Source organism: Xenopus laevis, chromosome 7L (assembly GCF_017654675.1).
Source record: "Xenopus laevis strain J_2021 chromosome 7L, Xenopus_laevis_v10.1, whole genome shotgun sequence".
Classification (NCBI taxonomy): Eukaryota; Metazoa; Chordata; class Amphibia; order Anura; family Pipidae; genus Xenopus; species Xenopus laevis.
In genome coordinates this window covers 99,099,480-99,112,522 of record NC_054383.1, presented here as the reverse complement: position 1 = coordinate 99,112,522, position 13,043 = coordinate 99,099,480, and the positions used below count along the sequence as shown (strand labels likewise).

Below are 13,043 nucleotides of genomic sequence, written 5' to 3'. Positions count from 1 at the left end.
CTTCCAATCACTGAACTGACGCGCAATAATCAAAAGTTTGTTTGGTCTCCTCGGGCTCAGGAGGCTTTCGAGAAATTGAAGACACTCTTCACTTCAGGTCCAATTCTTCACCATCCTGACGTTTCCCTTCCTTTCATTCTGGAGGTAGATGCTTCAGAACTTGCGGTGGGTGCTGTGTTGTCTCAGAGAACTGGGTTTCAAGAGGATCTTCATCCTGTTGCCTTCTTTTCTCGTAAACTGGCCAAGAGTGAGTGCAATTACAATGTGGCTGACCGTGAATTACTCGCTATCAAGCTGGCACTTGAAGAATGGAGGTACCTCCTCGAAGGGTCTAAACATCCGATTCTCATTTTTACTGATCACAGTAATCTGGAATATTTACGTTCAGCTAAACGGCTTAGACCCAGACAAGCAAGATGGGCGTTATTTTTCATGAGATTCAATTTTCATCTTACTTACCGACCTGGATCAAAAAACGTTAAAGCAGATGCTTTATCTCGAATGTTTTCTTCTGAAAACGAGGTTTCCTTGGCCCCTGAGACAATTCTAAATTCTAATAACTTTCTTCTGCTTCAATCAACCCTGGTGGATAGAATTAAAGACGCTTCTTTAAACATTTCTGAACCATCGTTACTGCCTAAGGAAGGTCTTCTTTTTCATCAAGGCAAAATTTTTGTCCCAGAATCAATGCGTTTGGAGGTTCTTAAAAATAGTCATGATTCTAAATTGGCAGGTCATCCAGGTATAAAGAAAACTATTGTCTTGGCCAAGAGATTATTTTGGTGGCCTGGGATGGCTAAGGACTGTTTTAAATTTGTTGCTTCATGTGAAATTTGTTCTAGATCTAAGGACTCTCACTCTAGGCCTATTGGTCTTCTTCAACCTCTGCCAGTGCCTTCCCGTCCATGGGGATCAGTTTCTTTGGACTTCATTTCCGATTTACCACTGTCCTGTGATTGTTCCACCATTGCTGTCTTTGTTGATCGTTTAACCAAGATGGCACATTTTAAATCTCTACCAAAACTTCCTTCCGCCTCCGAGACTGCCGATACCTTCATTAAAGAAGTGGTAAGACTCCATGGCCTTCCAGATGAAGTAGTGTCGGATCGGGGACCACAATTTACATCACAGTTCTGGAAAACATTGTGAAAAGCACTCAAGATTTCGGTGTCTCTTTCCTCTGCGTTTCATCCTCAGTCCAATGGCCAGACCGAGCGAACTAATCAAACTCTCGAGCAATACCTGAGGTGTTATTCTTCTTACCTCCAAGACGATTGGGTCAATCTTCTTCCTTTTGCGGAGTTTGCTTATAATAATTCCCATCACTCATCAATTAATCAGTCCCCTTTTTTCGCAAATTATGGTCTTCATCCAGTAACTTTTCCCTCTGCCATTATTTCTGATATTTTAGTTCCCGCTGTCAAGGACAGATTAACTTTTCTATCGAATAATTTTCAAAGGCTCCAAGAAAACATGAGGAAGGCGCAACAAAATTTCAAGACTTACGCTGATCGGAGGCGGAGAGGCGACCCAGAGTTCAAGGTGGGTGACCGTGTGTGGTTATCAACTGTTAACCTTAAGCTTTCTTGTCCCAGTAGGAAGTTGGGTCAACGTTTCCTGGGTCCTTTTTCTATCATCCGCCAAGTCAATCCTGTGGCCTTCCAGCTTAAACTTCCAGCATCCTGGAAAATACATCCTGTATTTCATGCTGCTCTTTTAAAACCGGTCTCGATGTTCCGATTTCCTGGGCGTTCGGCTCCTCCACCGCTTCCCGTGGTGGTTGACGGTCAAGAGGAATTTGAGGTGGAAGAGATTCTGGATTCTAGATTAAGAGGCAAACGGCTCCAGTACCTGGTGAGGTGGAAGGGTTATGGTCCGGAAGAAAATTCTTGGGAACCGGCATCCAACATCCACGCTCCTGAGTTGTTGGACAGATTTCATGGAACCTATCCTGGTAAGCCTGCTGGTTGTCGCATCCTGAGGCCGCTCCTTGATGGGGGGCAATGTAAGAACGTACGCATGCGTCCTGTTCGGCGCAGGACGCCGGCGACGGTCGCTGACGCGGTGGCGACGGCGACGGTCGCGGGCGCAGGGACGTAGGCGGAAACGCCTGTGACGGACGTGCTGGCGTCAGTTCTGCGACGTCAGCGTGAGGACGCTAGTTTGGCGCCAAAAGATATGCATTTAAACCAGATCCAGACTTACATGCATTGCCTGGTTATTAGGTTAATTACTGAAACCCTAGCATCTCTTACTACTTGAATTTCCTGTTGTGACCCTGCCTGAACCTGGACTACGCTTTCTGCTGCCTGCCTCGACTCTTCAGCCTGTCTTACCGTTACGAACCTCGCTGCCTGCCTTGACCTCGGACTTCCTGACTACGACCTTGCCTTATCCTCTGTACCGCGTTTGATAGTCTCATTGGCTACTCTCCACAACCCTGCTCCCTGTTCCATCCCAGGTGGGTAGTGGTTGTGTGAGGCGCTTGTGAGTTCGAAATCTTCAGCTCCAGCTCCTTCTCCGCCTGGATCACACCGGTAAGCCTGACACTTTCTCTGCACTGATATTTTTCATGTAAATAATCAACTCAACTCAAGGATTGTAAGGTTTTGGTTGAAATAGCATAAATGTGAATTACACACCTGTATTTACAGGTAAGTAAATAGAAGTTACTTCAAGTGCCTAACATTTGGCACCCCCAAGTGCAAAAAGACTTTCCTTCTCCTTTAACGCCTCTTTGCAGAGCTCAACTGTTTCGGTCTGCTTCAAAAATACCACCATTGTTCCTGTCCCCAAGAAAAACAAAGTGACCTGCCTTAATGACTATCGCCCTGTAGCACTAACCCCAGTCGCAATGAAGTGCTTTAAGAGTCTAATGGTAAGACACATTAATGACTCTGTTTCAGACAGTTTGGACCCCCTGCAATGTGCATATTGCAACAATTGATCCACACATAATTCACACCACCCTGACTCACCTGCCGGACAAGTCACTTCCTTTGCCTTGATCCTCAACCAGCACTCTGCAGGGAAGCATCCTGAGCCTGCTGCTGTACTCCTTCTTCACACATGACTATGTGTCCAGACACAGCTCTAATACCATCATTAAGTTCACTGATTACACCACTATTGTGGGCCTAATCACCAACAATGATGAGATGGCTTCAGTGAGAAAGAGAAACTCATAGCAGAGTTGTGTCAGGAGAATAACCTCTCTCTCAATGTCAGCAAAACTAAAGAACTGGTTACAGATCTCAGGAAACATGATGCATCTCATGCTCCCATCTAAATTGGAGGGGACACTGTGAAGAGGGTCAGCAACTTCAGGTTCCTCGGGTCACCCTCAGTGATATCCTCAATTGAACAGAGCACACAGCAGCTTTCATCAACAAGGCTCACCAATGCTTCACTTTCTCTGGTATCTGAGAAAATCCTGGATATCTGCCACAGTCCTCACCAGTTTCTACAGGGGCACTGTGGAGTCCTCACAGGCTGTTTTATGTCCTGGTAGGCATCTGATCCGCATAAGAAAAGAAAGCCCTGCAAAGAGTGGTGAAAACGGTTCAGCCATCATTTTTACCGGCCAGGTGGCAACCCTACATGAGACTCAGGTCAATCTGCACACACACTGCTAGATTCAGGGACAGCTTTTACCCTTGTACTGTCAGATTGTATAACACACACCAATGTAACATAGGGTATGTAGAGACTGTTTACAATGTGCAATAATAAATGTTCATACAAATGCAATATAATGTGCAGTATACAGTATGTTCAGCTGTGGTTTCATCACACTTGTGTGCAATATTGCTAAAGACTGTTAAACTGCATTTTACACTCTTTATGGTTATGGTCATTTTGATAATAGTACATGTTATCTAGACTTATTGTAACTTACTGTATTTAGAAGAAGACAGATTTTATGCACATTAATTGTATATAACTAGAGTAAACAGAACTTTATTGTAACCTTATTTTATCATTGTAATGTTGTGTGTTAATTGTCTAGTATGTGAAAAAGGCTGAATTAAAAATGTCATTGTACTGTGTACAATGTACTCTATGCACGTGACAATAAAACTGTGAATCTTGAATTTTAAAAAGCCAAAAGACATAATATGTTATTTATAGCAATATTTCAGGGCCCTTCATTAGAACGCAAGCAGTTACATTACATTTATGACTACAAGTCAGGCTCTCTCTTTATCTGGTTTTCCAGCCTCTGTATACCCACAATTCTTGGTAAACTTGTTTTAGATGCATGATGGGGATTCATCAAACTGATGCAGGATTTTTGCAACCCTATTATATATATATATATATATATATATATATATATATATATAAATGAAATCATTGATGATGTGTTTTGGAGCCAATTCTCACGAACACTGGGGTAGTTATGGGTAAGGCAGCTTTAGAATGTTTTATGTCTTCCTAAAAGCTCGCTCAGCTTCAGTTATTCCTTGAGTTCACCACTTTCCCATGTGCTTGTGCATATATATATATATATATATATATATATATATATATATATATATATATATATATATATATATATATATATATATATATATATATATATATATATATAGGAAGCTGTCTTGGTGGAACGTATCTGGAGTAATGCATGAGACATGCTGCGGGAAAGGATGCCAGCAAATAATATACTTCTACCAAACCTTTATTGACAAGTGAGAAGATCTGATTGATGGATAGAAACAATATATTCCGTCAACAGTTTTTGTACTGATGCAAAATATATATATAATGTCATATATAAGATAACATCTTATCACAACACACTTCATTAAGTGCAAACAAAGCAATTTCTTATCCATATACACAATGAAGTCATTTTTTTGAGTAACAGCAGTTTCACATGTACAGATGGTTATTAAGTCCTCATTTTGTGAGCATAAATGAACTGAACCGTTTTGCAAATTCAAGAAGAGTTCTGTTGTTAAAGGGCTACTACACTTTTCTTTTGTGGTTATCTTATGGATAGTTATTCCCTTTTGGTTTGTTTTCTCTAGCTTGTATCTGACTCAGCCTACAGGTACTGTACCTTCCACATTGGTTGGTCAACCCCATTCCCTATATATAGAGATATAATAAATCTATAACATCATATATATTCCACTCTTCAAGTGACAGTATCTAAAAATATAGTGATTTTCAATGCTGTGCAAATTCACATATACTTTTCATGGCTAAGACATCTCTACATATCTACTATTTTAGATGTTCTGTATAAATACAGATATGGGTTGTATTATCCGGAATGCTTGGGACCAGATTTTCCAGATTTTGTCCATAATTTGGATCACCATAGCTTTAGCCTACTAAAAACCATCTAAACATGAAATAAACCCAATAGATTGTTTTGTCTCCAATATGGATTCATACAGCTTAGTTACCATCAAGTACATGGTACTGTTTTATTGTTACAGAGAAGAAGGAAATCATTTTTAAAAATAGAATTACATGATTAAAATAGAATCTATGGGAGATGGCCTTCCCACAATTTGTAATAGAAGTGGCTGAGTAGCCCTAGATTCATATGAAAAAGTATTTCTTCCTTTCTGTGTGAGGGGATTTGTATTTACCCTAAGGTTTACTTACTGATAGTTCTCAGTCTAATATGTCACATCATTAGTGATGGGCAAATTTGCGCCGTTTCACCGAAAAATTCGCAAATTTCACGCGTAATTCACGAAACGGCAAAAAATTCTCGTTTGTAACGACGGCGCCCGTTTTTGACGCCGGCGCCCATTTTTTTTGGCCGCCAATTTTCACGGGCGTTTCGCTAATTTATTCCCTGGCGGCGAATCGCGCAAATTCACCGCGAATTCGCGCTTGGCGAATAAATTCGCCCATCACTACGCATCATGCACTAAATCAAGTTTTGGGGCCATACAACTGCTCATGTCAATCCTCACTGTTCAAAGAACACACAAGCCTTACTAATGCAGAGACCACTTCTGGGAAACTAATCTGTTTTGCTACAACTCCGATCAAATCCGCTCCGGTTTTTTACGCTTATTTATTGTTACATTTTACAGAAATTTTTCAATTTACACAATTTTCACAAAACTCAGAAAACTTCGGGGTATTGCACGAAACCCAGCGCACATCAAAAAATCATTGGGACTTCTCCCATTGACTTATATGCAACCTCAACAGGTCTGAGATGCCGGATTTTCAGATTCAGATTTTTCCATCCTCTGGGTTTAATAAATTCCGAAAAATTTATGATTTTTTAAAAGTTTGATTTTATATAAAAAATCACAAATTTTTCGTGATTTTGGCATTCAGAGTCTAGTAAATAACCCCCTTAGGTGCTATTTATCATGCTATGTAAAACATTGGAGAAAATCAACACCAGTGATTTTGCCCATAGCAACCAGTCAGATCTTTGTTTTTGTTTTTCTAACTTTTAGGTAATTGTTGAAATCGAATTGCTTATTGGTTGCGATGGGCAGCATCACCAGTAATGTTTTTCTCCAATGTTTTACACAGCATGATAAATAGGCCCCTAACTGTATTCTTCCTTTCATACAGGAAGCTGACAAGGTTAGTGGGGTAAATACATTTAATTCTGGCACTGCAGATATAATCAGCAGAACCTTACACCTAATAATATTCTGCATAACTGAATAGTTTATGGTGCAAATAACATGGATGAAAGATAGATAAACATTTGATTCACACCTCTGTGTGTCATCAAAATTCAAACATCAGCATTTAATAGAAGTACAGTGTATAAAGTGCAGTAATTGGCACAATTTACATGTGTATTAAAAAAACATTAAGTGCTAAATTTTCAAAGAATCTACCCTTTGACACCTCCTGCAACATCCACTCTTATCTCATTTAAAATGTTGAGTTCCTACCTAATAAATCATAGTAGCTGCTGGCTCTGGACATGGACAGGGATATTACAGTTCTTGTAAATGATTAAGCGAGAGCAAGCACAGAGTGATTAGGGGGGATGACATCACAGAGGAAGAAGAAGAGATAAAAAGTTCTAATCATTGAAATATATTTAATGCAGAACAGAATATTACTGAATTGTACAGGCATGGGATCCGTTATCCGGAAACCCGTTATCCAGAAAGTTTAGAATTACGGAAAGGCTGTCTCCTATAGACTCCATTATAATCAAATAATCCAAATTATTTCCCTTTTCTCTATAATAAAACAGTAGCTTGTACTTGATCCCAAATAAGATACAATTAATCGGGGAGAGATCTGCTTGTTTGGTGACATTGCCAAGCGAGCGGATCTCCCAGTGTATGGCCACCTTAACAGTAAGTAGTTATGCTAATGTTTATTTCAACCCAAGCTCTGACTTCAACTGCACCCATGAGCTGTGACCATGAATATGACACAAGCGGTGAAGTAGAAGAGCTGCTTGTGTATGGGCAGTGCATCTCTGTAACATATCCAGCCATGTTTGTCTCTGTATTAAACTCTACCAGCCTACAACTCCTTCTCTTATTTGCCATTAGAGTAAGTGTACCACTGTCAGCAGTAGCTGATTTATTTTCAGTAAATTTAATAAATAAAGTATAATAAAGTATATATAGACAATTGGATTTGTGATTCATATATTCAACAGTTGGCTTGCCTTGGTTTTTCTTTTTCCTTACAAGAATTTTTAGAGCTAAGCCAAACCAAATGAAAACTCCTAAGGTCTTTTGGCTTTGAATCACTCATTAACTGGTATTTTTTTCAGATTATTCCATGCTTGCGATGTTTCTCAAATTTGAATATACTAATTAGGGTTGAGGATCGGTTCAGTATTCAGTTTTTGCAAAGACGTTTGTGAAGCATCAATTTTTGCCCAAAATGATGGAATCTATGTTGTAATCTATGATTGAGTCCTCTAGTCCCCTTCTACATTAGCATGTATAGGGCAGCATGGCATTCATATAATTGAGTCATTGAATCTATAGTGTTGTGATATCATGGCATTGTGGAGGATGTGTCATGACATCATTGAGCTGCTATGGGCACAATTTTGATGGCAAATTCCTTTTTATTCCAGAATTGCTTTGAATAGGTTCTGTGTTGCTGGATGCTACAACATCTGCTCAAATTTTCTGGTCTTGGTCTGTTCCTGCATTTGTCTTGCCATTTGCCTGTATGCAGGGCTGGACTACCATTTCAGTAAACAAGGCACCTACTTAGGACTCGCTTGATGCACAGGACCCGTATTTAGTGGCCAGTTCTTCAAGCTTTCAGCAATAATTTTTAGTGCTTTATGATTGAACACAAGGGTGTTTGGCTATGGGGAGCATATACAGGAAGAGCATTGAGAGACACAGAAGATTAATGTCATGAATTGGTAAGAAGAGATCAAAAATTTAATGAATGGAAGCAGAAGTAATAGGGTAAGGGGATACAGAATTAAAATGTACTTTTTAAGGAGCCCTAAAGCACTACCCAGCCTAGAGATGCTCAATTCAGCCAATTAAGCCAAAAGAGACCTGATATGAAATACTTTAGCAAAGTGTGATCAGAATAATAACCAGAATAATAACCTGTTCATGTAGGTTCTATAAAGCTAAGCCAATATACTAAGCAGCAGCTTTGTCAGCAACTAATGTATCATAATGTAACAGCTATTCTGTAACACATGTAAATTAAGCTTAACAAAACATTTCTGTTAGGGATGCATCGAATCCAGGATTCAGTTTTTCAGCAGGATTCGGCCATATCCAAGTACCTGACCTAACTGAATCAGAATCTAAAAAATTACATGACTGTCACACAAACAAGAAAATCAAAAACATTTTTAACCGAGAGCTGTGCAAGCATTTCTTTCCCTTTTTCCCACTAATTTACATATGTAAATTAAGGTTCGGATTCAGCTCGGTATTCAGACAAACAGTTCAAAAAGGATTCGGGATTTGGGCGATACCTAAAATAGTAGATTTGGTGCATCCCTGGTTTCTGTAATGAGGTGCAGTGATAACTTGGCTCTAGCAGCATTTTATATACATCCATAAAACTTTGCTTCAGGATTGAGAGACAGATTGATTATTTTCTGTACTGCTTGTAACTGCTTGTTAAAGGGGACCTGTCACCCAGACATAAAAAGCTGCATAGTAAAAGTCCTTTCCAAATTAAACATGAAACCCAAATTCTTTTTTTTAATAAACATCCTTATAAACTTGTTTTAATGTCTCAGCTGTCAATCATACATCGTCTGCCCCTCCACTATGCCTTAGCCATAGACGTAGGGGCAGACAATTACAATCACTTTCCATTCAGCACTTCCTCGATGTCTTCCTTTAAAAAAAAAAACCTCTAATGGTTTTATATTATTAACAAATCATTTTCTGCGTTACTACTAATTTATAGTTCCTTGGAAAGTGATAGGTATCAATTAGTTAAGTCCCCATAGACTTGTATTTTGCTATTTCTTTCAAGCACTTAACAAGTTGATTCGATGTTATAATGCAGCTATGCTCCAATAGAAAAGAACGGTATGTGACTGCTCAGAGTAGGCAAATTATTTCCGAGGAACTGGCAGATTAAATATGCCTTATGGTCAGGTAAGTGTTTTTAACACTGATAAAATTCTGAATGTGTCCTAATTTGAAAATGAATTTGAACATTATTTAACCCAAGAAGATCTGTGGCTCCAAGGTGGCCTGTTATACTCAAACGGTACACCAGTGCTACAAGCACATCACTTCCAAATGCCGAATCAGATAATATGGCTAAGAAAGAATACCAGGCAATGGGCATAAAACATTTCAGAAATAAATTTTCAGGGTCATTACAGGGGTGGTTCACATTTAAGTAAACATTTAGTATTTTATAAAATGTCCAATGCTAAGCAACTTTTGAATTGGCCTTCATTATTTCTTTTTAATAGTTTTCTTCTTTTGACTTCCCAGCGTTTCAATGGGGGTCACTGACCCCATCTAAAAAACAAATACTCTGTAAGGCTACAAATGTATTGTCATTGATTCTTTTTTTACTCATCTTTCTATTCAGGCCTTTCCTATTCATATTCCAGTCTCTTATTCAGTGCATGGTTGCTGGGGTAATTCAGACCCTAGCAACAGGTTTGCAGAAATTGCAAACTGAAGAACTGTTGAATTAAACACGAAAAACAATTGTGAATTGTCTCAGAATATCACTCCCTACATCATACTAAAAGTTAATTTAAAGGTGAACAACCCGTTTAAATAAAATAGTCTGTTGGCTTATTTATTGTTTCCCTGGTGGATCACAGAAATTGAAATGGTTTAGTAAATGTTACTTTTAATTCCTAGTATGTTATTTTGGTACAACGTAGCATGGAACAACATTTCCCCCTCTTCAATTATTGTATCGCTGAATATTTATTGATCCAAACAGAAATCCACTCCATTTCAGAAGGCATAAAGCAAATGTATCAGTACAGGTTCTATGGACAGTGAAAACATTTCTGTAATCCTAATGGCCCAAGAGAGCGACTGTGGCTCCCAATACAATTATACGCATGCTGTAAAACTACAAGAGAGTCTCCTCCAGAACGTAACCAAGTGCTTTCCTTTCATCTATGTTTATCATGAAATTGATGGTTAACTTTTAAGTTAAGTTTTGGTATGTTATAGAATGGTCCATTCTAAGCAACTTTTCAATTGGCCTTCCTTATTTATTTTATATATATTTGGAATTATTAGTCTTTGTCTTCTGACTCTTTCCAGCTTTCAAATGGGGGTCACTGACATTTGCTCTGTAAGGCTACAATTTTATTGTTACTACAGGTATTTGATCCTTTATCCAGAAGCCCATTATCCAGAATGCTTCAAATTATTCAAATGCTGTCTCCCACAGACTCTATTTTATCCAAAAAAATCCAAATTTATAAAAATTATTTCCCTTTTATCTGTAATATTGAAACAGTACCTTGTACTTGATCCAAACTAAGATATAATTAATCATCATTGGAAACAGAACCGACCTATTGGGTTTATTTAATGTTTACATGATTTTCTAGTAGACTTAAGGTATGAAGATCCAAATTATGGAAAGATCTTTTATCCAGAAAACCTCAGGTCCCAAGCATTCTGGATAACAGATACCTATACAGGTATAGGCTCCCTTATTTGGAAACCCGATATCCAGAAAGCTCCGAATTACGGAATGGCTGTCTCCCATAGACAAATTTTTTAAAATGATTTCCTTTTTCTCTGTAATAATAAAACAGTAGCTTGTACTTGATCCCAAATAAGATATACAGTAATTAATCCTTATTGGAAGCAAAACCAGCCTATTGGGTTTATTTAATGTTTCAATGAATTTCTAGTAGATTTAAGGCCTGAAGACCCAAATTACGGAAAGATCCGTTATCCGGAAAACCCCAGGTCCCCAGCATTCTGGATAACAGGTCCCATACCTGTACTAGTTTTTATTACATGTATTTCTGTTGAGATCCTCTCCAATTCATGTTTCAGTCTCTTATTCAAATAGATGAATGGTTGCTAGGGTAATTTGAACCCTAGCAATCAGTTTGCTGAAAGTGAAAACTGGAGAGCTGCTGAATAAAAAGCTAAAAAACTCAAAAAACACAAATAATACAAATGTCTCCTGATATCACTCTCTAGATCAAACTAAAACTTAACAAAAAGATGAACAGCCCATCATAATTCTGTTGCTTATCTCTGTACTTTTCCCAGTTTTGATAAAATTATGTGTTTAGAGTCCATAATGAATTGCTTCTGATTATACCCTACATTCACAATGGTCCAATATTATGCTATAATATTTAAAGTCAAGTATTTAAGTATTTAACTCTGTACCAATTTAGATCTGGATGTTGATATTTGTGGAAATAAATAATTCACCTTCTACAGCCAGTGAGGCTGCTAATGCAATAGCCTGAAGTCTTATATACATTTCCTTCATATGAAAAGCATCTAATGCATTTTTTTCTGAAGAATATGTATTACACAGTTGGTGCTCCCTCTTATTAGTGTATACAAAAAGTGTGATGCCTGTGATTTAAATACTCAGTTTTTCAGACATATATGGAAATATGCCCCCAGTCCCCTGAATAATTCTTAATAATGCTTTGTTTCTCAGGTGCAGACTAATTTAGGTGCATGGCAGGACCCCAGCTGATTGACAGTTAATCAGATGTAGCAGGTAGATACGACACTGGGCAAATAATTCATCCTTGGCTACAGCCTTGAAACATATTAGACTACTTGCACCTGGGAGCACAATTTGTTGGATATAAATATACATGTTGTATTTCTATCTAATACATCAGTATTCATTAAATGTGTAGATTTACATTTTCATTTTCCTTGCTTCACAGCTGTGAAATCGCTGCATACCTTGAACGACCAGATCTCACATTTTATTGTGGCAAAGCCATCAGCACTGGAGGAAGATGAAGACGTTTTTCACCCAGCCGAAAAAGAATCCTTAAAAAAGTCGATGATTATCATGAGACAACTTCTAGTTGAAGCACAGGTAACAAATAAATCCTGCACTATTGCACTACAGGTATGGGAACTGTTATCCAGAATGCCAGGGATCTGGGGTTTTCCGGATAATGGATCTTTCCGTGATTTGGATCTTCATACCTTAAATCTTCCAGAAAATCATGTAAACATTAAATAAACCCAATAGGCTGGTTTTGCTTCCAATGATGATTAATTATATCTTAGTTTGGATCAAGTACAAGCTACTGTTTCAATATTATAGTATTTTAATAATAGTATAGTATTTTATTATTACAGAGAAAAGGGAAATTATTTTTAAAGAATTGGATTATTTGGTTAAAATGGAGTCTATGGGAAACTACTAGAAAATCATGCAAACATTAAATAAATCCAATAGGCTGGTTTTGCTTCCAATAAGGATTAATTATATCTTAGTGTGGATCAAGTAAAAAGTACTGTTTTACTATTACCAAGAAAAAGAAAATCACTTTTAAAAAATTTAGCTTATTTGTATTAAATGGAGTCTATTGGAGGTTGCCTTTCAGTAATTCTGAGGTTTCTGGATAACGGGTTTCTGGATAATGG

At 38.0% G+C, this 13,043-nt stretch overlaps 1 protein-coding gene across 5 annotated transcripts in view; it reads left to right on the top strand.

The window, feature by feature from the left end:
• Positions 1-13,043, top strand: part of kazn.L (kazrin, periplakin interacting protein L homeolog) — a 349,342-nt gene that overhangs the window by 112,985 nt on the left and 223,314 nt on the right. For all 5 annotated transcript variants that reach the window (XM_041569375.1, XM_018226077.2, XM_018226070.2 and 2 more), the window contains exon 2: positions 12,329-12,486. In XM_041569375.1, coding sequence (XP_041425309.1) covers positions 12,329-12,486 — 158 coding nt within the window. The remainder of the gene's footprint in view (positions 1-12,328; positions 12,487-13,043) is intronic.